The following is a 27,182-nucleotide window of genomic DNA, read 5'->3' as shown; positions in this document are numbered from 1 at the left end:
TAGAGATCATCATTCTAAGTGAAGCCAGAAAGAGAAAGAAAAATACCATATGGTATCACTCATATGTGGAATCTTAAAAAAAAAAAAAAAAGAAAAGAAAAAAGGACACTATGAACTCATCTACAAAACAGAAACAGACTTGCAGACTTAGTAAACAATCTTATGGTTACCGGGGAAAGGGGGTGAGAAGGGATAAATTTGGGAGTTTGAGATTGCAAATGTTAGCTGCTATATATAAAAACAGATTTTAAAAAACCCCCAAGTTTCTGCTGTATAGCACAAGGAACTATATTCAGTATCTTGTAATAACCTTTAATGAAAAGGAATATGAAAATGAATATATGTATGTATATGCATGACTGGGACATTGTGCTCTACACCAGAAATTGACACATTGTAACTGTACTTCGATAAAATAATAATAATGTATTGTATAGTTGAAATTTGCTGAGAGATCTTAGATATCCTTAATAACCAAAAAGTCACTATGTGAGGTCAATTAGCACAGCTGTCATCTAACTGTAGGAATCTTTACCCAATGTATATGTATATCAAATCATCAGGTTGTACCCATTAAATATATTACCATTTTATTTGTCAATTATACCTCAGTGAAGCTTGAGAAATAAATCAACAAAAGAATTAAGTAAAAAAAAAAAAAAGGCTCCAACTGCCCTTTTAGGAAATTCTGATAGCAAAATGGATAGATTTGGAGGCAGGGAAACCATTTAGACTAACATTCTCATGTTCAAAGGTAATTATGAGCCTGAACTACGGCAGTGGCTGAAGAAGAAAAGAAGACAGACGACAAACAGTAGTTACTGAGGTAGATATCACTTTGTGAATGAGTGGACACGGAACGCCAGGGGACAGGGAGTTGACTCTTCCATCTCATGTGTGCAGCTGGTCGTTGCATTAGTTGGAATAAGGAATGTAGCTGGTGTAGCAAAAAGCCCGTAAATCTCGATGGGTAACAAAATAAAGACTGATCAGAGCCCACGGCTGAGGGACATGGCTCTCACCCCACACGGTCATTCGGGAACCTGGGATTCTTCCAGCTAGCTACCCTGCCTGGACTTTGGGGTCCCCTTGGGTCCACTACTGTATCCTCTGCATGAGAGTGAAGAGATTGAGCGTGGAGGATTACGTAGAAGGTTTCTATGGTCTAAACGTGGAAGTAACAGAAATAATTTCTGGCCCACCAAATTGCAAGGGAGGCTGGGAAAGGCAGTTTCATGTCCAGGAGGGGAAAAATGGGCTATTTTCTCAATCTTAGTCACCAAGTCCTGTTAATTCTGCCTCTCAAATATCTCCCTAACCTTTCCTTGCTACTTCACCTCCAGGGCTACTGTTAAAGAGTTCGTGATCTCACTCCCACCTCCTAAATAGCCAGACTCTCCCAAACAACAGTCTGCCTCCAGACTAACCCCTCTGCAGTCAACCCTCGGAGATGCCAAGGAGTCTTCCTAGAACAAAAATAGGAGCATGTCCTGCCCCTCCTTAGAAACGGCTCTCTGTCCCATTCTGAACGCCTTAGCAGGGCACACAGGGCCTTCTCCCCCGGGCCTCGTCTTCTGCCACTGTCATTGTGAGCTCTTTGCAGGGAAAGACCAGGGAGAAGAGGGAGGGCAGAGCTGAGCTGTGGTCCTGCTACAGGGACGTGGCCAACTACCAAGCTGCAGCCTGGACTGGGGGGCACAGATGTCCTGGCCTCACTGTGCTCCACTCTCTCGCCCCCTGCTACCATCTCCCAGCTGGTCCAAACCATCTGGAAGCTGAAGGGTGAGGGAGCCCACTGATGCTGACCTTCAGGCCCGCTTCCCAGGGCTCCGAGTGGGGTGGAGAAGGGGTGGGTATTCAGCCCAACAAGCAAGTGCAGAGGACCTGATGTCCCCATCATAGCACCGAACACATCACATTACAACTGTTTCAGAACAGATCTTTCCCACCGAATTATGGGTTCCCTGAATGCATGCTTTTTATTATTCTGAATCGTCAGTGTCTAGTATAGCTTTTAAAGGTTACTAAAAATAATCATCCCTCTTAGAATACTTAACTGAAATATTCAGCTGTGTTACTGCTGTCTAACTGCTGAAGGAGGATTTCCTAGAGCTGTCTGACCGTATGAAGCGTACGGAAAGTTTTGTTTCGTCCTCCTGACCTGCCTTTTCTCATTTCTCAGCCAAACAGGCAGGACCCGTGAAATCGCCATGCCTTCCAGGAACTATACCCCGTACACACGAGTCCTGGAGTTAACCGTGAAGAAAACTCTGACTTAAGCACTCAGACATGCACTTTTCACAGATGGACAAAGGCCCGGGAACCCTGCAGCTGGAAGTCTGAATGGAGCTGATGGTTGCTTCCTCCTGTACACAGTTTAAACCCCAGTGGAAACTGCTGAGGTTCTGATCCACTTCGAAAACCTGAAGCAAAGTGGAGGCGGAGAGGGAGGTCAGGAGAGAGCAGTTTCAAGGTCATATTTCAAACCCCAACCAGGGTACCCTGCTGTACTGGGCTGTCATCAGCTTTCCACGTTGACACTGAGTCCTGTCAGGAGAATTCCCTCACAATTTATTTTCTGTTTTACTAGACTTCGGTGGGGAGTTTTGAAAAAGGGCATTGACCTGAAATTTCACGTTACTCATGCCAGGATCATTTGTTACAGCATGAAGGTTTTATTTACCCATAAAGTATTAGAGGCAGTGCTTCTCTGCTGCAGGGAAGCCTGTCCACAGGGGCCCGGACACCGGGAAGCGTGACCCAGGGCGCAGGTGCAGGTGCCGAGGACCCGGGCAGAGGTGTGGGAGCCCCGGGTGAAGCCGGTCCTTGGGTGGGCAGACACACTGCATCTGATGTGCTAATCCCTTGGTTTAATTTGTGCCTTACGCCCTTATGGGGCCAGCTGAAGTCACTGTATTTATTCAACCTGTGATTTTTTTCCCCTTTCTTTCTCACTTTCACTGAAAGAGAATCTTGTACATTGTGGAAATTTAATCACTTACTGTTTTCAGTATCAATTGGTGTTTCTAATTTGTTCACGCACAGTCTACTTTGATATGGTAACCTCTGTCACGTATGCGTAATAAATGCAATATGTTTTGTTCTACTGATGCTGTCCTTGCGTTTCATCTGTGACCACACAGAAGGGGTAGAGATTGGGCTCTGGACTGTCAAGTCAGGGCGTGGTGCTCTTTCAATCAGCACTGACCCTACAATCATTTTATGAACCGTAAGAGAGGACGTGTGTGTGTGTGTTGTGTGTGTATTTAAACCCTGAAGTTTATCTAGTTAACCTACTTTCTAGAAAGACCAAGATGCATTCATGTTTATAAAATACAGGTATCATTGTTACCTAAATGTAAAATCACCCTCCTCACCCCAATGTTCACAGCAGCACTGTATACAACAGCCAAGACATAGAAGCAGCCTAAATGTCCATCAACAGATGACTGGATAAAGAAGTTGTGGTATATTTATACACTGGAATACTCGTCAGCCATAAAAAAGAAAATAATGCCATTTGCAGCTACATGGATGGACCTGGAGATCGTCATTCTTAAGTGAAATAAGCCAGAAAGAGAATGAAAAATACCATATGATATCATACGTGGAATCTTAAAAAAAAAAAAAAAGGACACTGAACTCATCTACAAAACAGAAACAGACTCACAGAGATAGTAAATAATCTTATGGTTACTGGGGGAAAGAGGCTGGGAAGGGGTAAATCTGAGAGTTTGAGATTTACAAATGATAACTACTATATATAAAAACATAAAAAATTTCTTCTGTACAGCACAGGGAATTATATTCAGTATCTTGTAATAACCTTTAATGAAAAAGAATATGAAAACAAATATATGTATGTATATGCATGACTGGGACAGTGTGAAATGGACACATTGTAACTGACGGTTAAAAAAAAAAAAATCACCCTCGCTTGTGTCCAAGCCCTTACTCCCCAACTTCAGGGAAAAAGAGCCAAAGACAGACAGCAAAGCAACTCAGTTGAGTAAATTACCACGGGTCAGGACAGTATAAAGAGGAAAATGCACATTTTGAGGCCAAATTTGTATTTAAATTGTGGCTTTGGGACCTTCAGCAAGTTATCAAAGTTCTCTGAATATCAACATCATTTTCTAAAAACTTGGGATAATTGCACCAACCTGATAGGCCAATGCGAGTGCCAACTGAGGCAGGTCATGCTGAGGCCCCTGCCCATGCGCAGAGGAGGATGCTGCTGCTCTGAGGTGAGTTTTAAAGCACTGTTGAGTCCTGGCTACCCTCACTCACAGAGACACGCTAGCATGAGAAGCCAGGCCCTCGTGCAGCCCCCAGGATGAGCATTCCAGGAGAGGCAATGCCTGGGACCAAGAGGCAGGGAAGCGGGACTGAGAGTGGCAGCGGGTCCTGAAAACCTGCGGGAGATGCTGGTCTGGAAACAGCTTCTAAATGAAATGCAGTGGCATTAAGAATGTCAGTTTTAATGAGACCAGAGAAGAAATGAAGATTGTTCTAAAAACACTCCACACACCCCTCCCCCTTTCTTTTCTTAAAACAAGAAAAAGGAAAAAATTTCGCAAGCAATTTAAAAACAAAAGAATGCCAGGGATCATTCCACGGTATTAAAGGTAGTCTCTACCTGGGCCCTTTGTATTTTTAAATATACCTTCAACGTGTATAGAATTAAAACATTATCTGAACTATTCAGAAAGACCATTAAAGAGACTTGCTAAGTGGCACAGACTTGAAACGGGAAAAAAAACAGAGATGATCCTTCTCAATCCTCTTTCTAAACTAACCCTAGTGATGCTCAACCCACCTAAGCATAGGTATCGTGCAGAATCGCGGCAATGAACTCTAATATTACACAGCAAATTTATCTCAGTGAAATGAAAAACAGCAGCATAAAGTTTTTTAAAATAAAAAATATCCTATATTAATGCCTCAAATAATATCCTCATTCCAATCCGCCCAGACTTCCTTACACACACACACCCACACGTTTATCTTGTTTTAGAACACATCCTGGGAAGCAGAATCGTGGTATTCAGGAACAGGGGCTCTGGAGACGGTCTCAGTCACTAGCATGTGCCTTGGACAAATCACAGAACCTCTTCAAGCTCCCGTAAAATGGGGTCAGTGACAGTTCTTTCCCAACCATCCCCCTGGGACGATTAAACGAGTCAGTATCTGTGAAGTTCTTAGAACAGTGCTTGGCACCCAGTAAGCGCTTGGTAAGTGCTCTCTATTGTTAATACAGACTTCCGTAACCACGTTTCATCATTTATACATATACAGGGGTGTAGACCCACACCTCTGCTTCTTATAGCTAACTGGATTCCACTTCACTGATGTACTAGGATTCACTCGACCTGTCCCCTGACGTTGGAAATTTGGAGGTTGTCTCTACTCTTTTTTCAGCAATCCTCTGACGAACCACCTTGTACACATGTCTTTGTACTCTTCTTTGCCTGATTGTTTTCTTAGGATAAATCCCTAGAAGAGGACTCGCTGGGTCAAAAGTTATGCACATTTTGGGGAGAGGAAATAACTCAGTGGTAGAGTGCAAGCTTTGCATGCATGGGGTCCTGGGTTCAATCCCCAGAACCTCCCTCAAAAATAAATAAATTAACCAAATTCCTCCCCCTGCCTCTCAAAAGTTATGCACATTAAAATCTTTTGGTGCATCTGGCCCAATTTGGCCCGTGGAAATTTGAGTCCACTGAAACTCTCACCAGCAGGATGAGAATGTGCTTTTCCGACCCCTTTGCCAACACTAGGATTGGGAAATGAGGGTGTATATAAGGTTGCTTGCTTAGGCAGCCCCGTTCCCTGAACAGGAAGTGAAAAAAGTTTCTTCAGGATATTGCCTTCGGATACCTGAGCTCGGGGACCGTGCAGATGTGAGCTGCAGGCCTGGAGGTGTCCCCAGGGCTGAGAGAGGGCCTGGGCAGCCGACAGGAAACAAAAGTGGGCTTAGAAGGAGCCGGTGCCCCAGGATGCTGGAATAAGAGAGGGCCTGCCGCTTGGTGACTCAGAGCCAGGAGTCAGCCATTCTGAATTCAGACCCCGTGTTTGAGTCTGAGTGGGACGTGCCCTAGAGGGTTCACTTCAGGGCTGGCTGGGGAGAGAGGAACGTTTGGGAAGTCTGGAGTTGGGTAATGTGATACGGTCCCCCATTTAGAGGGCACACCTACCAAGACCCACCCCTGAGCTGTTCTATGCATCTTCCCTGGGCACCCTCTTTCTCCCCAGCAAATGCCATTTGCCTGCTCCAGGAACTCCAGGGTGGTCCCCAGGACAGGGGGTGGGCTGCGGGGTGTGACAGGAAGGCAGTCAGGCCACATCAGACCATGTGCTCTTCCTGACATGTGGACTCCAAGGGCCAGTTCAGTCTCACAACCACGTGCCAGGTGCTGGGGAGACAAAGATGTGCACCTCAAGACCCTCATCCTCTCCAAAATTGTTCCCAGTCAGGCTGTCTGCTGATCTTTGCTGTCCCTGAATCCCAGGGGTATTTTTCTCGGGTCACCCCCCCCCCCGGCTTTTCTACTCTCATCAAATGACTGACCACTGTGTCTGTTGCCTTTCTCTCCAGCCATGTAAGCCATTTCCCATAAAGGTGGGACCCATTTCCAACCTCGAGAAACATGGAGAAATCTACAAATGAAAAGGATCCAGGAAGTGCAGTGGCTGGGGAAGTAAAGGGGACCAAGTTACCGGGCTGGGCACAGCATGCAGTCACTGAATCTCGCCAGTAGTTCTGTAAATGACACTAGCAACATTCTGTGGATAAGGACATTGAAACTCAAAGAGATGAAAATGGCCTGAAACCACCCAGGCCTGTGTGATTCCAGAAGACAGGTGGGAAGCCTGGAGCTGGTACTGCCACTCAATCACAATGCTCCCTTGGGCCGGTCACTTCTGCTCTCAGGCGCAGTGAGCACTCCCGTGAGCAGCTGTGCCCAGGAAGGAAATGGAATTGCACCTCCCCGCACAGGCTTGCTGTGCAGATCAAGTGAAATGGCGTTCCCAGCACCATGCCACAGACGTGCCAACCACTGATAAAAACAGCTGCTAGCTGCTATTAGTACTAGCAATTACTGCGAAGGAGGTGTTGCACCATGGATTTTTGCAAACCCAAGGATTTTCTCTTACTGGACACGAAGACTTAGTGAATGATGAATACGTGAGTGGGACTGTGCAGAAGGAAAGGGCAAAAAAAGTTGTGGCTGGATTCAAAGGGGGATAAATACACCTTAGTCTCCTTTTCCTTTTATGCAAATTTGAGAATAACTCACTTGACTTTGTCAGAGAAGGACAAGCCCAAAACAAAGGCTAGAGATGCACTTCTACAGAGACCAGAGGCAAAGAGACCAGAGGGAGACTGCTGCCAAATTGGGAGATAGTTTGTTAGGATTAGATTACTAACACATGGTGTGAGGTATAAATCAAAGAGGTTTTTTGCATATGGATGTCCAACTACTTGTTTTGGCACCACTTGTCGAAAAGATTACCCATTTTCCACTGAAATGCCTTCGAACTACTGTTGAAAGTCAATTAGCTATACATACGCAGGACTATTTCTGGACACTTTGTTTTGCTACATTAATCTAGTTGCTATCTTTTTTTTTCTTCTTTTTTGGGGAAGGGGTAACTAGGTTTATTTATTTTATTTTATTTTTTAAATTTTAAACCCGGAATTGAACCCAGGACCTAGCGCATGCTAAGCACTCACTCTACCCCTCAGCTACACCCACCCGCTCTAGTTGCTATCTTGACAACAACCCCACACTGTCTTGATTATCGTGGCTTTATCAGAAGCCTTGAAGTCAGGTAGTATAAGCTTTCAAGTCTGTTCTTTTTCAAAGTTGTTTTGGCTATTTTAGCTTCTTTGCATTTCCATATGAATTTTTACAGTCTGTCAATTTCCACCTATGGGCTGCGGGGGTTTGGACGGACATCGCACTGAACAGGCAGATCACCAAGGAGAAAAGCAAGCCCTCACTGCTGCGGATCAGGCCAGCCTGGAGCTGGTGGGACCAGCTGAGCTCCTGAATGCGGGGCTGCTTCCCTCTTCTTCAGCTGGAAAGGTACCAGGTAAAAACTTCCCTAATATATTTTGGTGAAGGTATGGTATAATCTTTGTGGAATTCTGAACAAAATATTATAAGAAACATTAATTTGTGCCCAAGGGCCACAAAACTGATGTAATTTGAATGCAATAAAATATAAATAAGTGGCAAACAGTTCTTGGGGGTTTTCTCTTAATTTTTCAACACATACTTTTGAGTTTTAACATACAGCATTTACAGCATTCACCTTCCTGAATTAGGGGCGGGAGGGGGGTTGAGAAATAATTAGTAGGCAATTTTTTGGCCCTGGGACTTTTCTTGTAAATGTTTTCTTTGGCAGCCATACTCTTGAGAACAGGAAGTTACTCTCTTGTTACAGATTTAAGACTTTTCTGAGCCAAATAACAGAAAGCTGGATTAGTTCTGAAATGAAGGGAGAAAAAAAACAACTCTCGGCTCTCGCTGGAGATTAATGACATCTTGCAAATATTTTAATTCTCCCCTTTCCTCTTAACTTGCCATCTCCTAAACAAAACACACTCAGCTTGAAAAATCTTAACTGCTCACTTTTTGGCCCAACCCGAAAATAAAATATTTTTATGGTACCCACAAATTTAAACATTTTTGGGGACTGGGGAGGGGAGGAAATTAGGGCTGTCTCAAGTCGACCTTTTTTGTCACAAAATCCCAATATGGAATTTAAAACAGAAAATGTAGTTGTAAAGACATTAATATTTGTACGGTAATCATAAAGATTCATAATTTCCCTTGACCTTTTAAAATGGCGTTTGTTATGGATAAAAATGTTAAATCAAGCTTTGTAAACAATGTCTATATTTTGCCAGAGAGACTTGCAAACAATTTCTTAGGAATTGTTCAAAATATCAGGATTCTATCCTTTGACTAGAGTACTTATCTACAAAACAAGGAAACTGTTTCCCTCCAAAAAAAGGCTGAGTCCTTGTAAATTAATGTCCACTCTCTACACTCAATTCTACGGGAAAAAACTTGCAATGTCAATGAAAATTGTAATTGGTGGGAACATCAATTCTATGAGTCATCTGACAACCATTTGTAGGGATTCTTGAAACACAGAAGGCCTTAAGAAAACAGATTAAGGGGTGAAGAACACCTTTCTATAACAAGTGATTCAGAAAGCGATCTACTAGTGATCTAGGAAGTTTCCGTGGTATTACAGTCATGGCTCAGCATCGAGAGAAGATAGGGGAATTGGTTCCAGACCCCTCCCATTCCCACAAATACCAAAATGAACAGATGCTCAAGCCCCTTACATAAAATGGTGTCGTATTTGCATATAACTTATGCACATCCTCCCATATAATTTAAAGCATCTCTAGATTACTTACAACACCTAACACAATGTAAATGCTTTGTAAATAGTTGCCAGTGCATGGAAAATTCAAATTTTGCTTTTCGGTACTGTCTACATTTTTTTCCTCTTTCTGAATATTTGGCTTCAAGGCTGTTAAATCCATGGATGTGGAACCCACGGATACGGAGGGATGACTGTAATTGCAGCCTCTCAGAAAAGAAAAGAGTTGGGCTCAATTTTTCATTTAGCTTTGCATCACATACCCAAACTCAAATGTCCTGGTGCCCAAGAAATTTGTATAAAGGTGGGAATGGTCTGTGGCAGGATAATGGGGATAATGGCTAGTGGCAGGGAGGGCGTGGAGGCATGAAGGATGCTCACCAGGATTATAAGAACATGCCCATCTTCAAGTCAAATTCAAAATTATGAATTTGAAAAACTATATGCTGCCAAACAAATTCATCTGTAGGATGGATGTGGCCAGAGACCCACAATTTGCAACCCTTTATTTACATTATCTAATGTATTTCTTTCTGTACATTATAAAGAAGATATTTATTCCTTCAAACCAGCTTTTTCTCCAGTCAGCTTGAAGTGATGTTCCTCCCACATCATTCATTATAGTTTGCTGTCTTCTGATATTTTGACAACTTCAGGGTTTTTTTTTTTCTTTTAACCTTATAAACAATCTTAAATTACTTAGAGCTGTCACTCATCAGATATAAAAATTAAATTAAGCCCAAGAACTCTAGGTGATGGAAAACATGATTCATTCCTGTAAGATATGAACCATGGGAGTCCAGCAAAGGTTGATAAAACCTGAAACTTCATCAATGTTGGAGGAGTATTTATTTAAAGGGAGCTACCTGCTTCCTGGTTTACTGCATACCAAATATTTCTTCTCAACATTTATGAGCTTAAATAGATGCAGATGTTGTCAAAGAATGTATTATAACATTAATCATCCTAGAATCATATAATTCAAGCACTGAAAGGCATCTTGGAGTTTGTCTGGTTCAACACCCTCATTTTAAACAGGAGAAAGCTGAGGCTTAGGGAAATTAACTGGCCCCAAAGTTAGCAGTACACAAAGCTGCTCTCCGAAAAATCATAGCTGGGGACTGACAAATTTCCCCACACCTCTTCACTTCTTTGATCTGGATCACTTTTACTGTCCTATATACTATGCTTGACTTTCTCTCTTCCAAATTTTGGGGAAGAAAATCAAGGAGAACTGTTTTTTCCTGAGTCATTCTCCCGGCGGCATATTATATAAGCATCCCAGCTCCTTCTCTCTGATTCCCACTAGCTGAAACTTTTCAGAGCTGTGTTCTTTTTCATGCAACAGAAAATTAAAGGTGAGCAGACACTTGGTGCTGGCCAGGTCTCATGAGAGGAGAGGGGTGGTCCATTTCCTCTAAGTCCATCCTGCTGCCCATCACCAGTTTCTTTACTTCACAGCCTCGGATGTACATCAGATTGCAAAAAGCTAGACATACAGCGTGCTGGCCTTGCAGTGACCTGGTTCTTCTTTCCTTAAACTAAAAGCAAAACTCTCAAATCCCTCTCCCATGAAACCCGAAAGGAAACTATGAAATCTCACCCTATAGTGTCTTTGCAAATGACCTCCTTTAAATGATACACTGGATGTTTTTTTATGAAGAATCTTACACAAGGCTCACTTAAGTATAGGAGGGCCTGCCCTCCAGCATGGAACGTGAATCAGTTCTAAGCAGAGTTTGGTTTTGACATCTTCCCTTTTTGCCTGCCCTGCATATTCACCAAATTGTGGAAAGGAGGTCCACTACAGTCTTCCTGCCACCTAATCTCTCAGTTGTCATACTCTCTCTGGTCTACTCTTCGCCTCCAATTGCTCAAAATTCTCTCCATTTCTCCCTTTCCCTCCTGTCAAAGCCCACTCTTTTAGTGTAGGTCACCTGAGCTAGCCTTTTGTAAGAAAACCATCTGGAACAAATTCACACTCAAGTGTAAATGACTGATAGGCCACAGCTCTTCTAGAAATATCTACTGTCTCAAAGGAAGAATCTTGTTAACCTAGTAACTGTCTTATGGAATAAAGTTCAGCCAATGCTTCAAAAAGAAGTGAAATAAGTCAGCAGAGGGGAAGATACTTTAAATCTTGTTCAAGATTCTATCTCCTAATTGTAGTAGAGGGGCCTCAGCTACAATGTCTGTACACTCTGCACCAAGTATCAGTACATGTGATCTTTCAATGACTTTTTTTTTCTGGTTTGTGAGTTTATTCATTTGAGAAATCATAGAAAGTTGCTATTCAATCCCAATAAGTCACCTATCTAACCAGTAACCTTCATTAAATTTGCTAATTAAAAAGTAAAATCACCTGGAACTTTAGAGCATCAAACATTTAATTTTTTTCCCCTGAATTATCTCTTCCTACACTAATCAAAAAACTCACAAAACACTGTGGTGTCCTGAAATGGGAAATCTGTCAACAAACAACACTCAGCCATGTGAAAGTCTGACAAGAAAAGAATTATTTTCCCTTCAACTTGAACCTTATTTGGTTGGGATTTTCTCACCAGAGTTGTCCTATTTTTTTTTTTTCCTGTGGGCAACTGCCCCCTTGATTAATCCTACTTCCCTCAGTTTTAGTTTTTCCAAGCAGCTGAGCAAACAAAGATGCAGGCAGCCATTTTAACATGCTTCCTCCCTCAAGCCCTCTGGGAAGGGCCGTCTGTTCATCCTGCTCATAAACCAACAGCCTGCATGTGCTTGGAGAAAGCAGCAAGGATCTTCTGTCAGGATTAATTTTAATAGCCCAAAGTCTGCCACTAGGGACCCATGGCCCTGGTAAACGGCTTTAAATTACTATTTGCTGATAAAGAGGGAGATATGAGCTGAAAATTTGGTTCCCTGTTTCAAACAGTTTGGATAACTAATGCAAGAACTTACTTATAGCGTGGAGTGCATGCACTTTACAGCCTCACCCCCTGAGTAGCTGAGGAAAACCTTTTGTTGCAGCGGGATCACAGTGAAATACAAAGAGGAGAGATGTAACCTTTTGTCGAAGTAAAGAACTTTAGAGCTGGAAGGGGAATGAATTTATCGGTGAATTCCTGAGCAGAAAGCTTCCTGTCCAACTTTGTTTCTTATGTCTATGCAGAGAAATGGTATCCTTTTTACTGCCCCTTCAGCTTGTTTGTCTCCCTCTTTACCAGTTCCTTTCTCTCTCCTTTTTTCTCATCCCCAATTCCAACTCCCTCCCTTAGCTTCTCTTCCCTAACTCACCAGGCTCCTGGCAGTCACTTGTGAAGTTCTCCGCTGAGGAACAGACAGAGCCGCACATGGACGGAGGGGTCAGGAGGTCTCAGCACTCGTCTCTCCCTCTGTAGTGAGGCTAGTCCCCACTGCTCCACCTACCCGAGAACGCACTGACCGGAAGGAGGGCTGGTGAATGGCACACAGGTGTCAGCCATCAGTGTTGATACGCCTCAGGTTTACCATCATTCATTTCTCATTAGCTATGGCTGCTACGGATTTGATCCAGCATGTTCCATTTCCACACGGATGCTTTTTTTTAAAACCCTGTTTTTTTAAATCATGTTCTCTTTTTTAAAAATTATTGAAGTATAGTCAATTACAATGGGTCAATTTCTGGTGTATAGCACAATGTCCCTGTCTTGCATATACATACATATATTTGTTTTCACATTTCCACATGGATGCTTAAATGCACACCCCCCCCCCAAAGAAAACAGAACTTGTTTCATGATTGTTTATGACTCTTGGTTTCCATCTCTTCTCCATGTGCTCAGCACCTAGCTGGGACACAGCACAAGCTAGCCTCCCCTTTCCTAAGTCAGCTCTCTCATCCTGAAGGCCAGCCATCAATCAAGCCTTGATTTTTTCCTAACAGACTAATTGCTATTGAGCTCTGTATTAGCCAGGGTTCTCCAGAGAAACAGATCCAATAGTGTGCACCCACGTGTGTGTTTGTAGATAGATAATCACATCAGCCACTATCAGAGAGAGATTCATTTTAAGAAACTGGCTCACATGATTATCACTGCCAGGTAGGCCAGCAGATTAGAGACCCAGGAAATTGCAGTTGAAGTCTGAAGGCCGTCTGCTGGCCCAATTCCTTCTAGCTCAGGTGAGGTCAATCCTTGTTCTCCTAAGGGCTTCAACTGATTGGATGAGGCCCACCCACAATATGGAGGCAGTCTGCTTTACTCGAAGTCCACTGACTTGAATGTTAACCTCAGCTTAAAAAAAAACACCTCCACAGAAACAGCTAGAATAATGTTTGACTAAATTTCTTTACTGGCTAAGCCTCTTGGTTACAGACTAGAAAACTAGACAGTTGGTGCATTGGTTGTTCAGAATTCAGATTTGCATTATGACAACTTGAAGTCCTAAGCTCTGTTGTGTAAAAGATTCTATCCCATACCACTGAAAATATCTTCACAGTAATTATGGTTAACGTTTATATTAAAAGCTTAAGATTTGTATACATAAAAGGGACATTTCATTAAGAGGAAGAGGAATATGGGGGCAAGGTGAAGAGAAAAAATCTGAGAGAGATTCCATCAGTTAGTACCTGCTATATGCATTAGGGGAGACAGAAGTACAAATATAGCTCCTCAACAGAATTCAGACTTTACAATTTTGTTCGAAACGAAATCACCATGCACAACACAACTGGAGAAGCATTACGGGTTCTAAGCACTATAGTTATTATGCTCAAAGAGCAATTTGGGTTGGAATAATCTAAGAAGGCTCAGGGAGGAGGTGAGACCTGAGCTAAGGTTTATAATGGGCTGGGGAAAAAGGGACAGCCTTCCACAAAAGCAAAACAGCAGGCGGGGCAGTGGGGGGCAAAATTCTGAGGCTTGAGAGAAAAGCGTCCTTGCTTTTGAGACAGGAAGGAAGGGGACAAGGCAAACCATTCAAGAAACAACACAGCAGTTAACACCAATGTGGCGTAAAATTCAACTCCCAACAGGCCTTGAGGCCCAAAATGGCAGGAGATTTGACTTCTAGGAGACCTTGAGCTTCATTATACACTCATTGTAATATATGAACATGGTAAATGACACAACCACAGGTGCCATGACAGTCCAGAGGCTAACCATAAAAGGTCAAAAAGTGGGCAGTGGCCCAATTCCTGAGAATCCTAGGCCCTTCCCCCAAAGTAGGTGGAATAATCCTCCCACTTGTTAGCAACATGAAGCTACTGAGCCCATAAAAACTAGCAACAATGTGCCTCTCGGCCTCTTGCTCCCCTGCCTTCCAAAATGGTCCGCTTGTCTATGGAGTATATCTACTGAGTACCCAACCCCTACACCTCATGGCCTTTCTCTTGCCTTCTGAAAATGCCTGCACTCTGTCTATGGAGTATGTATCTTTTTGAACAAATAAATCTACCTTTACTCAACTGGGGCTCGCTCTTGAATTCTTTCCTGCATGAAGCCAAGGACCCACACTTGACGGGACGCGTCCCAGGGACTCAACTGAGACCTGGGATACGGCTATCCTCTCTCCTGCATCACTTTGAGGGCACCTGTGGCCCAGGATCAGAAAAAGGGGTTCAGTACTGTGGGGGAAATAAAGGCCTTCAGCTGTGGTCAGAGGAAGGCTTCAGGGGAGCTTGCCAGGGAACGGCTACCTGACAAGGGCTTTACTCAAGTATTTCTCATTTAGCTAGGGCTGGAGCAGGTTACTGAAATCCTTGGGCTTCAAAGCAGAGCTTATTTGAGAATTTTGATACATTAATTAATCTGATCAGAATGGACTAGATTGCAATGATACAGACATAGCTGCAACTATGCTCCCTAAAGTAGCTTCAGATTTTATCTAGAGATTCTGTCTAATTGGGACAGAACTGCCTCTTGTTTATTATAGCACCTTACATAGGATTCAGAAAATGCAAATTTTCCGTATCAAAGAAGAGGGGTTTCTGATGTTGGAGTTTATGGGGTCTTTTAAATCTCCCAATTGATGTCTATTGTGACTCCAGCATGCTTCCTACTATTTCCTCTGGGACACAGCTCTCCAGGCTGAACTATAAAGAAAAGGTAAGGGTTAGGTGTGATGCTTACTACACTGCTTTCCCCAACAGCCTAAAAAACTTTCTAACAATTTGGAAGAAGGGGATTTTCAAATTGGTGTGGTAGAAAGAGCAGCTGGACATCTGAGTTTAAAATGTAGTGCTGTCACTTACTAGTTTTGTGCCCTGGGAAAACTTGCCTCAGCTTTTGTGCCTCCGTTTTTCTGTAAGCAAAATAGGGAATTGAGGAAGAGGTTCTCAACTGGCTTGTACAGCACCTCCCACCTCCATCACCCCTTGTGAGTCTTTGGAAGCGTGTGTGTTGGGTGGGGGTGCGTTTGGATTGTTAATGAGGACTCGGGAATGCCAAAGCTACTACTGGACTGAAGCCAAACACCAAATGTCTTGCAGTGCCTGAGGGAGTGCCGCAAATGAAGAAAAGCCCTGCTCCCATTGCCATAAAGCCCATTACGAAACGCTGATGGTCACTGAGGATCCTTCCAACTAACATTTGAGGGCTTCTAAGCCTTGGACTGGGCGGGCCACGCCATAGGCCGGCGCTTCCCGTGCCCCGACCGGCACATTCCCCTAGTCTCACCACTGGGTAACTCATCACTCAGGTTTCCACTTACATTTCACTTCTCAGAGATACCTTCCCTGTAGCCCACATCCATCTTAAAATTACACTGTTTTCCTCGGTAGGCTCCTTCAGGGCAGGGGCCGGGACACTCACTACTTTCTGAACAAACACGTGAAGAGCGGATGCACAGAAAAAAGACAGCTCGCGAGCGCGCCCGGCTGGCACGTGACGTCACCCCGAACCTCGCGTCCCCTCCCGCCCCTCTGGTCCCTTCCTCATCCCTGTCTGCGTTTGTTTCCGGCGTTTCAATAAAGCTCGATTCGGCTAGAAGAAGACCTGTTCTTCCGGGAAAATGGCGGCTCCCGCTCGTGCCCCGGAGGCCCCGCCGGCCGCGGATCCGGCGCCAGCAGCGGGGGCTGCCGAGGACGCCGAGTGCCCGCCGCCTCGCCAGCCTCAGCCCCCGCAGAATGTCCTCGCTGCCCCGCGGCTTCGAGCCCCAAGCTCCCGAGGACTTGGGGCAGCGGAGTTTGGCGGAGCTGCGGGAGATGTTGAGGCGCCAGGAGAGACTTTTGCGCAACGTGTAAGCGTGGGTCCCGCGAGTCACCGCCTGTCTCCTTGGGTTCGGGCTCCCCGGGACGCGTCCTCCCTTCTTCCCCTCCCACCTTACCCCATCCCCCACCTCACCCCCAACCCCGTTCTCTTACCTGGAAGGTGACCTTGCTTCAGGCGGGTCCGCTCCAGGCGCGCGGGCGAGTGGCCGGCCTGTAGCCGCAGAGCCGACCCCTTCCGGCCGGGCACCGACCACCTGCGGGATGGCTTCCGTGCTGAGCAGCTGCGGAGCATTTCAGCTAATCAAACTCCTCGTGGTTTTACTTATTCAGCTCCTGTGTCGGTTCTCTGAAGGGAAGATCTGTATCCCAAATTCTTTTGTCCCCCCCCACCCCCGCAGTCGTGCCCCAAACATCTTGTCAATTTCATTTCTAGACCCTATTTTTACAGAAACCTAGGACATGGGAAGAGTGGGATAAAAGAGGGGTTTATTAGGCAAAGAAAGTTTGACTCACACTCAGCTGGTGGACTTCACGGATTTTACCGGGGGATCGATATAATGAAAATGATTTTTTAGGAAGCTTATTTTAGCAGGTTGGTGCAGGATAGTTGGAAGGGAAAAGAGGCAGAAGACGGTAGGAGGATATTTTCAGAGAGGTTCCCAACAAGGGGATTTTTAAAAAGTGAACTAGAAGGGTGGTTGTGGGATTGGGAAAACTGCATCAGGTGTGGACTAATTTGAACATGTAGTTGAGAGACGGCTGAAGCTTCTAGACCGCGTGGAGCACCACTAATAAAAATAGGAAGGCTGGGGGAGGGGAATAGGTCCCAGATTGACTTCACTTAGGCGAACTGATTTGATGGGAGAGTTAATTATTATCTAGTTAAAAGCTGGAGAAGTGATCCCGAGGCTCAAGAGAGAAGGCTGGGAATATACAGGCATCTCAGTTGGAGAGGGAGAGTAATAGTTGAAATTGGGGAAATGATTGTAGTGTCAGAAAGAATAGAAAGCCTGAGATGGAACCTTCCCTATTTATTGTGTAGTTAAAAGAAAATCAGAAAAGGAACTTCTATCACTCAGACAAAAGGACAAATCATCATTTGGGGGCTTCCTAGTAGAGCCAGCTGTTTTGCCTTTGTGAGAATGGGTTTTTGATCTGTAGGCGTTAGTTAACTTTTGGTCTCAGGACTCTTTTACTCTTAAGATTTAATTGAGCATCCCAAAGAGCTCTTGTCTTATGTGTGTTTTATCTACTGATGTTTATCATTGTCTTAGGAATTACAAGTGAGAATCTTTAAAACAAAAGATTACCCAAGCACATACTTTCTGTTAGCCATCAGAGCAGTGATGTTGTTATATAACGTGTGGCTTCTGGAAAACTTCTCTGTACTCCTGTAAGAAAATGAGAAATGGCAAATAATGTCTTAGTTTTGTTATAAAAATAGTTTTGACCTTGCACATCCCTCCATTAACCCTCCCCAGGAAAGTCTTTGAGATCACACTTTTAATTTAAAACTGCTGATTTTTGGAATGTCATATATGCTTAAAATACTTTTGTTGAAATTCTAATTAGATGAGACAGATGAGGCCTATTCCCTATTTTTCCTGCAGCCCCTTGTTTTTTGAGGGGTATTTGGATAATGATTCTGTTGTTTTATTTCTCTTTTGGGGTACTTGGAAATCACATTTTTGACTGGTTCCTCTCCCTTTGAGAATAATGCTTTGTCTTGATATCTCAAGTTAAAAAACATGGCTCTCTCTTATGTATGCATGTTCTTTTCCTTTTGCCAGAAAATTCATTTGCAAATTGCCCGACAAAGGTAAAAAGATCTTAGACTCTGTCGCCAAACTGAAAGCTGCCATTACAGAGCGTGAAGAAATTCAAGGAAGAAGTGGACTCTTGCATCCCGTTAGTTTAGACTGTAAACAGAGGCAGAAGGCAGTTGCATTTGTTGATGTGGACACAGAAAAGGCCCAGAACTCTGACCAGATACTTGATACTTCATCACTAGTTCCTGGCTGTTCCTCTGTAGCTAACGTCACGCCATCTCAGACAACCTCACAACAGAAGGAACCTGTCCATCCTCCCCGCAGAGGCAATGCAGACGCCCCCGAGGTTGAGTTCACGGTGAGCAAGTGCCCAGCTTCGGGCAGCAGAGCTACCGCACCTTCCCCAGCTGAAGCGCGTGCGCCTCTCCCTCAGCATCGTGTTGCTGGTCAAGCGGAGGATAGTTCTAGCAGCTCTGACAACCAGTTTATTGATAGATTACAAAGGATCACGATTGCAGACTCAAGTGAACACCGCTCAGAAGAAAACACGAGTACTGAGAACTTGACTGGCCTTCAGAGCGAGCCACAGAGGAAGCCTCATTACATGAAAGTGCTAGAAATTCGAGCCAAAAACCCCCTGCCCCCACCACATAAATTTAAAACCAATGTGTAAGTACATCGCCACAGAAGCATACTACTTGTTAAACTCTGGACCATGTGTGAGAACTGCCTGCGGTTAGCAATGAGCAGATTGTGGAAACTCTAGCCTGGCAGAGGGGTCATGTTGAGAAATGCTGTAGTTTTTTAGCCAAATAATTGAAAAAGTTTTAAATAGCAGCTAGAGTATTAAATTTCAGGATATTTGGGCGATATTTCATATTAAACAGAGAATTTATTCTGATTTTTTTCCAGAACCATTTTCTGCTATATTGCTCCCCCTTTGATGAGAATTTCAGCTAAGGGGAAAACAGTTGCAGGAGCTGATGGACTTTCTCAGCAAAAAATATTTGTGTGTACGCTGTACGTGGGCAGCTGGTGCCGTGGCGACACAGAAGTAAAGATTCTGCTCCTCATAGAGTTTAGGACCTAGATGAGGACCCAAGGCTTACATAGCTGGAAGAACATTAAACTGTATAATCATTTCAGGGGGAAGGGAGCTGAGAAGGGGTTAAAAACCTGAAAACATCTGGGCCGGGACTGGGGTGGGGGTAGGAAATTAACCCTGCTTCTAAGTTCTGAGTCATAGTTTTGTTTCTGACATATTCAGGAAAACAAAAGCTCTCTGAAGAGAAAAGAGAAATGCAAATAGAACATTCAAGTGAGGGAGTAGATTTACAAAAATGTAACACCAGACACAAGTCTAACCACTGTGCCTTTCTTTGAAAAATGAAAGTCTACAGTTAAAAATACCTAAAACCAATTTTTATTCTGATAGAGACTTTCAAGTTTAATTCTTACCATTTTTTTTAATCTCAAAATTATTTCTCCCACATAGAAAATGAGGATTATATTACATTAATTTTTGGTTAGGAATAAAAGGGAATCTTTAAGTAATGGCTTGTGTGTAGTGAGGTATCTTTCCTCACTTCTAGGTAGACCAAAAGCCAGAATCATCATCTAGTCGACACATACAACAGAATATACTGACCCCAGTTCTGTGTTGTGGTCATTTAGCTGGGAGTGGGAGGAGGTAAAGGAATGCCAGTGAGGGTTACCAAGGGAAGGTCTACAAGACACAGACAGACACTTGGGTGCAGTTATCGGTAAAGCCTGGGCCTTGATGGGTCGGTAGGCCTTGGACAAATGGAGGTTGGAGGGTGGGATGCGGTGGTGTCTCTCTCCTATGAAGGTGAAGGCTGTTATCCCTCTCTTGGGCTGTAGTTGTGGTTGGTCCTGGCCTAGTCTTAACTCCACCGGTCCATCCTCTCCACTGCTGCCAGAGTGCAGTTTGCAGACTGTAAACCTGAACCTGTTCATAGACGTCTTCACAGTGGGCTGGACCCAGCCTGCTCCCCAGCCTCCTCCCGCTGCCTGTCCTGTAGTCCCCACCCCTGCTTCCTGTGCGCCGCAGCGGGTCCCCTCGCACCCGCCGCTGGGATGCCCTTCTCCCCTCATTTCCTGAATACTTACTATTCAAAAACTCATCAAAGTGCACTCTTTTGAAGCTCTTCTGACAACCTCCCCATGTCCTATTCCAACTGGGTGTTCCCTTTTTTTTGTTCCAGCGTACCCTGTGTGGGCCCGTGTCGTGGTCCCTGTGATATGATACTGCACTGAGGGTTGACAAGTTTATTTCCCTCTGCTGGGCAGTAAGCCCCTTAGCAAATGTTTTTGAATGAAAAAATAAAAACAGGCTTCAGTTCAAGTATAAGCTTTGAAGAGAGAAGGGAAAGGCACCTACTTGTTAGAACAACGAAATGTCAAATTACTCTCCAAAAACGTGCCAGTCGCAGTAGTTCTGTTTTTGAGGTAAATATGTTAGAAGAAGGACCAAGTTTTATCTACACACGTAAATAGTGGTACAGTGCTTACTGTCACCTTTGTAGAAGAATTAACTGCTCAGGTTACAGGCCACTTCCGTGTGTGCGAATGTTGCGAAGGTGTCTGTGTAAGGAAACCAGTCTGATGGTGTGACGGAAGTTCTCCCCCCTCCAGGTTACCTTCACAGCAGCACGACTGGTCGAGTCACTGTCAGAGGCGAGGGTCTCCTGTTTGCTCAGAGGAGAGGCGGCTCAGGGACAGGAAGCACCTTGATGACATCACAGCAGCCCGGCTCCTGCCGCTCCACCATCTGCCTGCACAGCTGCTCTCCATAGAGGAGTCTCTGGCACTTCAGAAACAGCAGAAACAGAGCTATGAGGTATTTAGAGGATTGGTTGTGTCTTGTCTGCATGTCAGATGCGGCTCACATGAGTCCGAACTTATTCCTGGAGGTTCAGGGAGAGCAGGGTTTAGTAGACTGCACGAGGTCCTAGAGATGTGGGCATCTGTGCATGCCATGAGCTCTCAGTTGTGTGCCTCTAGCTTGCAGTCTTGAGGCTGCTGGCACTGTAGGAAATGGTCACAGCTGCCTGTGACACCAAAGTGGTATTTGCTGGGAAATGTGCTGAGACCACTGTGAAATTTCATAGCTCTGAAAAGCCAGACCGTCAGGTAGCAGTAGCATCGCTTTTCGGTCTTCCACCTTGAGAAACCTGCGTGAGAACGTGTCAGTGGTGGCGTTTAACCTGGAACCCTGCTAAGAGTCAGGGCAGTGTGGTTTCCAGGCTCCAGTCTCCTGCGGTACCGAGGAGACCATGAGATGGGTGGGAAGTGGTGTGTTGTCAACAGAAAGCTGGACACTAAGCTTAATAGCAGATCTGCGGGCCCTTGTGAAGACAGAAGAATCTCTTACTTTTGGTCACTGAAACAGTTTTGGAGCGTTTTCTTCACGATCTGTGTGTTCTGCATAGAGCTTTAAATGTGTAAGTTGACAGTTTGTGTACAGGGTAATGGGATGACAGAAGGTAAGTGAGGACCACTGGGAGAAAAGAAAGGGTTTGATTTTCTTAGACAGCGATCATTTGAGCCTCCAGGAAAATAGCTGCCAGACCTAATGCTGCTTGGCTAGGCTTTAATTGGGTACTGTAAACATCAGTGAATGCAGACCTAGCTTGTTATTCTGCCTGGGCTTTTCATAGAAGCCCAGGTAGCACGGATTGGCATTTTTAAGGCCCTCCTTTTTAAAAGCCATTTTTCTTCCTCTCAGTGCATTGAAGTTATTGCCTCGTTGTTACTGAGCCTGGAGGAATTGTTTTTTAAATTGTCTATTTGGCCTTCAGTGTCTGTCCTGAGATATTCGTAGGCTGAATTAAACCCTTCAGTTTGAAATTGGTTTCCTCGGCAGAGTGGTAGTGGTAGCAGCAGCTCCCACTTCAGTCCCACCTACCCACACTGCCCGTGGCCCGAGGGCAGGGACAGGAACAAGCTCAGGTGGTCTGGGGGCAGCATGGGCAAGGTGAGGAGCTGGGTCAGGAATGAGCACCACCACCCGCCATCAGCTGGTGACAATGTCCTTGGGTGTATATACACACATTGCCAGTGTCTGAAACTTAACTGAACTTTTGATTGCATGGTAATATTCATGGGAGTTAACTTGAAGAGTGACAATCAGTTTTTAGTATTAATTCTTTGATTTTCATTGTGGTGTAGAAATGTACCTCGCAAGCCTAGAAGCCATGATTTAATCCAGGGAGAAAGATTCTTCCCCTTGGAGAATCAGTATAGCATTGGTGATTTTTGACATTTGACAGTTGAAATTGTTCTGTAAGTTTGTACATACAGATCAGGTGCCCACATACTTGAAAATGTGTCTGTATTTATAACCATTGCAGTGCCAGGCTGATGACTCAGTTTCTCCTGTAGAGGTGGGATATTTCAGTGCACGTTGTTTATGGCTGGAAGTCTGTCACCACCGCCGTAGCAGGCTCGTAGCTCTCCCCAGCCTTGCCCTGTGGTGTCTGTGGCGGGCGCAGTGCTGTAGAGAGCACCCGGTGCAGCAGAAAGCCCCTTTAATTCGAGTCTGTTCCAGTGACTTCCCATTGAAAAATTGTAGGGAAAAGATGCACATGTGTAACTTTCTGCTTTGCTTTCTGTTTTAAAGGAGATGCAAGCCAAGCTGGCAGCACAAAAATTAGCTGAAAGACTGAATATTAAAATGCAGAGCTATAATCCAGAAGGAGAATCTTCTAGGAAATACCGAGAAGTAAGGGATGAGGGTGACGATCAGTCCTCTGATGATGAATTCTGAAGATGGGCGTCCGGATAATCTCCTGCATCTCTGCCTGTTGGGATCTCATTATCTTCCATCAGACTTTCTAACAAGTATCAAGATCAGTGTCAGACCTTGTGGAAAGAATTTTGTAAAGGTACACAAAGGAAGCTATGCAAGTAGCCCACTTTGAGAAGATAACTTTCATGTGCTTGAAAAGTTTAAAAATTGAATATTGTGCTTAATCACACTGTATTAAAGTTTTGCAGTGTGTCATCTGTTGGTCTGATACGTTAGTGTGCACGAGAGCACATTTTTTTCTCTAAGCCAAATGAAAGCAGGTGACCAACTGCTTTTCTCTTTATTCTTACCTCTGTCAAGTAGCATTTATTACATGTCTTTCAGTGAATTATTAAGTTGTCCCAGGCCATCACCTACAATGAATTAGGAAGATACAGGCCCCTCCCTTTCTGAATAATGAAGGGAGCAACGTAGAGAATTTTGTGCATGTTTGCATGGGACTGTGCGGTGTTGGATGAGATACCAAGGAAGACACTCAGAGAAGATTCTTAAGTGTTTGTTTCCTTCTTCTGCCTTTCCTTAGGAAGAATGTTTTCCTTCTGATTAGGAATAAGGAGTCCTTTTAGTTGATGCTGGAGGGTGGGTCTAGGTGACCAGATTTGCCTGGAGTAACATGAGCTGTAGGAAAAGCCCAAGATGACGGACATAGGTGAAGGGAGAAGCGGTTCTCCTGCCTGGCCTGACTTGAGTTCATTGTACTAACAGATGATAGGTTCAGTTTGCTAAGAAAACCAGTTTTTTTAAAGCTACAATTGGTTTGTTATCAGTATATTGCTTTCCCACGCAAAAAAAGAGGGTTACGTGAGCTGCAGAAACCTTAATCTCATATATATACATAAATATGTAATTTTAAAGGATTATGTGGTTTTCTCCAGAGAAATTAACACGTATGTTATCAAAGATTTCTTTGTCTAGTATGTTGGCGCCTTTAAACAGTGTTGAAGAATAAAATATTAATTACAGCAATTTCAAAATGCTAATGTGACGTTTTAGTGGTGCTTAATTAAATCTAGCTTAACTTTAAAAGAACTTTTCATATATACCATCTGAATGAAAATACATTCCGGCCACTGTACATGTGATGGGAGGGGCTCAGTCCCATGGCCTGCACTTCTGGAGCGGCTCCTGCTTCCCAGCTCCCTTTTGCCCCCTCCCCGCAAAAAGCAAATGTGAAAGTACACTGAGGGAACAGTTTCATTAATTTTACTTTTAAAACTAATTGTAAATGATTTCATAACATAAAGTTCTTTGCTGTTCCTTCTTTACAGAATAAAAATACATGTTATTTCTGGAAAGCTGGGTAACATGGGAGGGCTCCATGCACACTCACACAGTCCCCTGTAGTCCCACCCCCGGAGAGAGGGCCTCTGTTAGCATTCGGGCACGTGTACACGGACGGACTTTTCTCTGCATAGCTCTGCATTTATATTTTCAGCAGTGTAATCATACTATGCATCAGTTAATAGTCTGCTGTATATATTGTAAACATTTTCACATACTAGAGATTCTGCATTTCAGATAGCTACAGAATAACTTCCATTTTATGGGTGTACTTTAACTTTCAAAATCATCTTGTTTCACAATTTGTTAATTATAATGCAACCTGAAAACAGGGATGCAATCAACATCCTAAAATGCCATCACAGCTGAATACAAGTGGTTTGTTTCCAAAAGGTACCTTCCTAGAAGGGACTTGCTGGTGAACACTTACGTTTTTGAGACTTGATGTACATCACACACTCATGAAGATGGCCCCTTGGCATTCCCACTAGCCATAAAGGAAACTCCCAGAATCGCAAATTGCTATTTAAAATCTTTGCAAATTGAATAATTGTAGAAAAGGACTACCTTTGAAATGTGTGTTTTTTTGATTATGAATGAAGGCTAAGTGTTTTTTCATGTTTGTTGACTATTTACGTCCATGGTTTGAGCACTGCTTATTCATGCCCTCCTGTATTCTCTTGGAGAGTTTGCCATTTTTATTGGCTTAGAGGTTCTTTATGAATTAAGATGTCCATCTCTTGTTACATGTTGTTACTGTTTTTGTGTGTCACTTGCCTTTTAATACAGTTGATGGTGTGTTTGGTGTAGAGCTTGTTTTCTTTAGGAGTCCACCTTCTCAGGGGTGAGAGTGAGCCTTTGCTACCCCGAGGTTGGGTATGGATTTATCCTTCTTTTAGTCATTTTTAAAAATTCACTTTTATACTTATCTTTAATTCAAAAGGAAATTTTTAATCCATCTCAAATTTATCTGGGAATATTGCATGAGGTGAGATTTTAATTTTTTTAAATTTAAACTGTAATGAGTGCTATCATAGAATATTAAATTCCTATGTGTCTTTTGTGTCTTGGCCCTGTTTCTGGGCCTTCTAGTTTTTCCCACGCTAGTTTAATACTTACGGCTTTCATCAGTGTTAATATTTGGTAGTACGAGTTCTTGTTTTTTTGAATTTGGAGAAGTATTCAGAAAAGTACATAAAACAGATGTGCGCTTTAGTGGATGAAGCAAACAACTATGTAATGACAAACCAGGTGCAGAAAAGCTATTACCAGCACTTCCAGATCGCCCTGTGTGTCCCCTCTAGCCTCCCCTTTGTCCCCTAGAGGTGACTACTATCCCGATTTTATGGTCATACGTCCCCCCTTTTAAACGGTTTTACCGGCTATGTGTGCAGCTGGTTATAAGTCGCTATTTTTGACTTATAAACATGGAATCACACTGTATGTTGTGTTGGTGTCTTTCACTCAACATTGCTTATAAAATCCACGTCGTGTGTCGTGTGATTTATTCACTTTCACTGCTGTGTGATTTGCCATTTCATTGCTCTGATGTTTTCAATCTTACGGGGCTGCAGTGTGCATCTTCGTGCACGTGAACACGTGGCTGTACGGTATTTACCTAGGAGTCTAACCGCTGGGTTAGGAGGTAGGCATGTCGTTCACGTTTCATATCCCCCCACCCCCACTGTGTTATGAAGAGCTTCATTTCACTAACACCTGATACTGCCAGACTAATTTTAGCCAATGTGATGTTTTTATAGAGATGTCCGTCATGGTTTTATTTTTGCATTTGCCTAATTAGGAATGGCATTGAGCATCTTTATATGCTTATTGGTCACTGGATTTCTTATTTGGAAAAGTGCCTATTCAAAACTTTTGTCTGTTTCTGATGTCTTCCTGAGGTTGTTTTTTTTTTCTCACTGATGTGTAGGATGCATTTTTTGATACTAATCATTATTGAGTTATATTTTGTAAATATCTCTCCTTCTCTGATTACTTTTCATTCTTTTCACGGTTTTTGAATGAACAGAAATCCTTAATTTCAATGGCACATCTATCCATCTTTTCTTTTATGTTTAGTGTCTTTTGTATCTTGTTTTAAGGAGACTTTCCCTATCCTGAAGTCATGAAAACATTATCTTTTAAATTTTTTTCATTTAAAAAGTGCTTTATAATTTTTGCCTTCCCCATTACATGACATTTTGGACTCTTCCTGGCATGTATCTGTGGCTGTGCGAGGCAGGGTCCGTCTGGATAGCCGCTCGTCCCAGCACCACATGGTGTACTTCCTCCGTACAGCAAGCATCTGTGTGTGCCCGCATTGCTGCCTGCGTCTCTCTGTTTCTCCGTTCTGCTTGTCTGTTTGTGCTAATACTACACCACTGTATTCATGATAGCTTTAGGATACAGCTGGAATCAAGCCTGCCATCATATTCTTCAAAAGTGGTTTGCCTTTTTTTTTTTTGACTGTTTTCATTTTTTTATTTAAATGTCAAACTCAGCTTGCCATGTTTCACAAAACAACAAAATATATATATACACACATAATATATATATATATATCTCCTTGGTAGTGCAAATCTCCATTTCAAAAAAAAATGCTTGATATACTGTCAATTAACTTTCTATTTCTATGTTTGAGACTTAGGAGATTTAGAAACTTGCCATTTATAAATGAACTCACTCTTTCAACTAGGATTGTTACAGCAGGCAGGTAGCTAGATATGAGCAG

General features: G+C 43.5%; 2 protein-coding genes and 1 long non-coding RNA gene across 6 annotated transcripts in view; 2 read left to right on the top strand and 1 right to left on the bottom strand.

The window, feature by feature from the left end:
- MYZAP (myocardial zonula adherens protein) overlaps positions 1-3,110 on the top strand; it is a 99,444-nt gene extending 96,334 nt beyond the window's left edge. For all 3 annotated transcript variants that reach the window (XM_032481117.1, XM_006181695.3, XM_014556717.2), the window contains one exon: positions 2,183-3,110. In XM_032481117.1, coding sequence (XP_032337008.1) covers positions 2,183-2,279 — 97 coding nt within the window. In that variant the 3' untranslated portion in view covers positions 2,280-3,110. The remainder of the gene's footprint in view (positions 1-2,182) is intronic.
- LOC116664087 overlaps positions 1-18,067 on the bottom strand; it is a 36,179-nt gene extending 18,112 nt beyond the window's left edge. For both annotated transcript variants that reach the window (XR_004320422.1, XR_004320423.1), the window contains exon 1: positions 16,724-18,067. This is a non-coding gene — a long non-coding RNA (uncharacterized LOC116664087). The remainder of the gene's footprint in view (positions 1-16,723) is intronic.
- POLR2M (RNA polymerase II subunit M) lies at positions 16,331-25,260 on the top strand. The gene is made up of 4 exons (XM_032481118.1): positions 16,331-16,599; positions 18,361-19,008; positions 20,995-21,199; positions 22,982-25,260. The coding sequence occupies exons 1-4, from the start codon at positions 16,487-16,489 to the stop codon at positions 23,126-23,128; spliced, it is 1,113 nt and encodes a 370-aa protein (XP_032337009.1). The 5' UTR covers positions 16,331-16,486; the 3' UTR covers positions 23,129-25,260.
- The last annotated feature ends 1,922 nt before the right edge of the window (positions 25,261-27,182 follow it).

The sequence above is a fragment of the Camelus ferus genome, chromosome 6 (genome assembly GCF_009834535.1).
Source record: "Camelus ferus isolate YT-003-E chromosome 6, BCGSAC_Cfer_1.0, whole genome shotgun sequence".
Taxonomy (NCBI): domain Eukaryota; kingdom Metazoa; phylum Chordata; class Mammalia; order Artiodactyla; family Camelidae; genus Camelus; species Camelus ferus.
This window is presented reverse-complemented; position numbering and strand designations above follow the sequence as displayed.

What these genes read in the sequence shown, in the direction of transcription:
- POLR2M (XM_032481118.1), top strand. Translation starts at nt 16,487, where the DNA reads ATGTCCTCGCTGCCCCGCGGCTTCGAGCCCCAAGCTCCCGAGGACTTG. An exon ending in CATAAATTTAAAACCAATGT is followed by an intron (nt 19,009 to 20,994) that starts GTAAGTACATCG and finishes TCCCCCCTCCAG; the next exon opens with GTTACCTTCACAGCAGCACG. An exon ending in AGCAGAAACAGAGCTATGAG is followed by an intron (nt 21,200 to 22,981) that starts GTATTTAGAGGA and finishes TCTGTTTTAAAG; the next exon opens with GAGATGCAAGCCAAGCTGGC.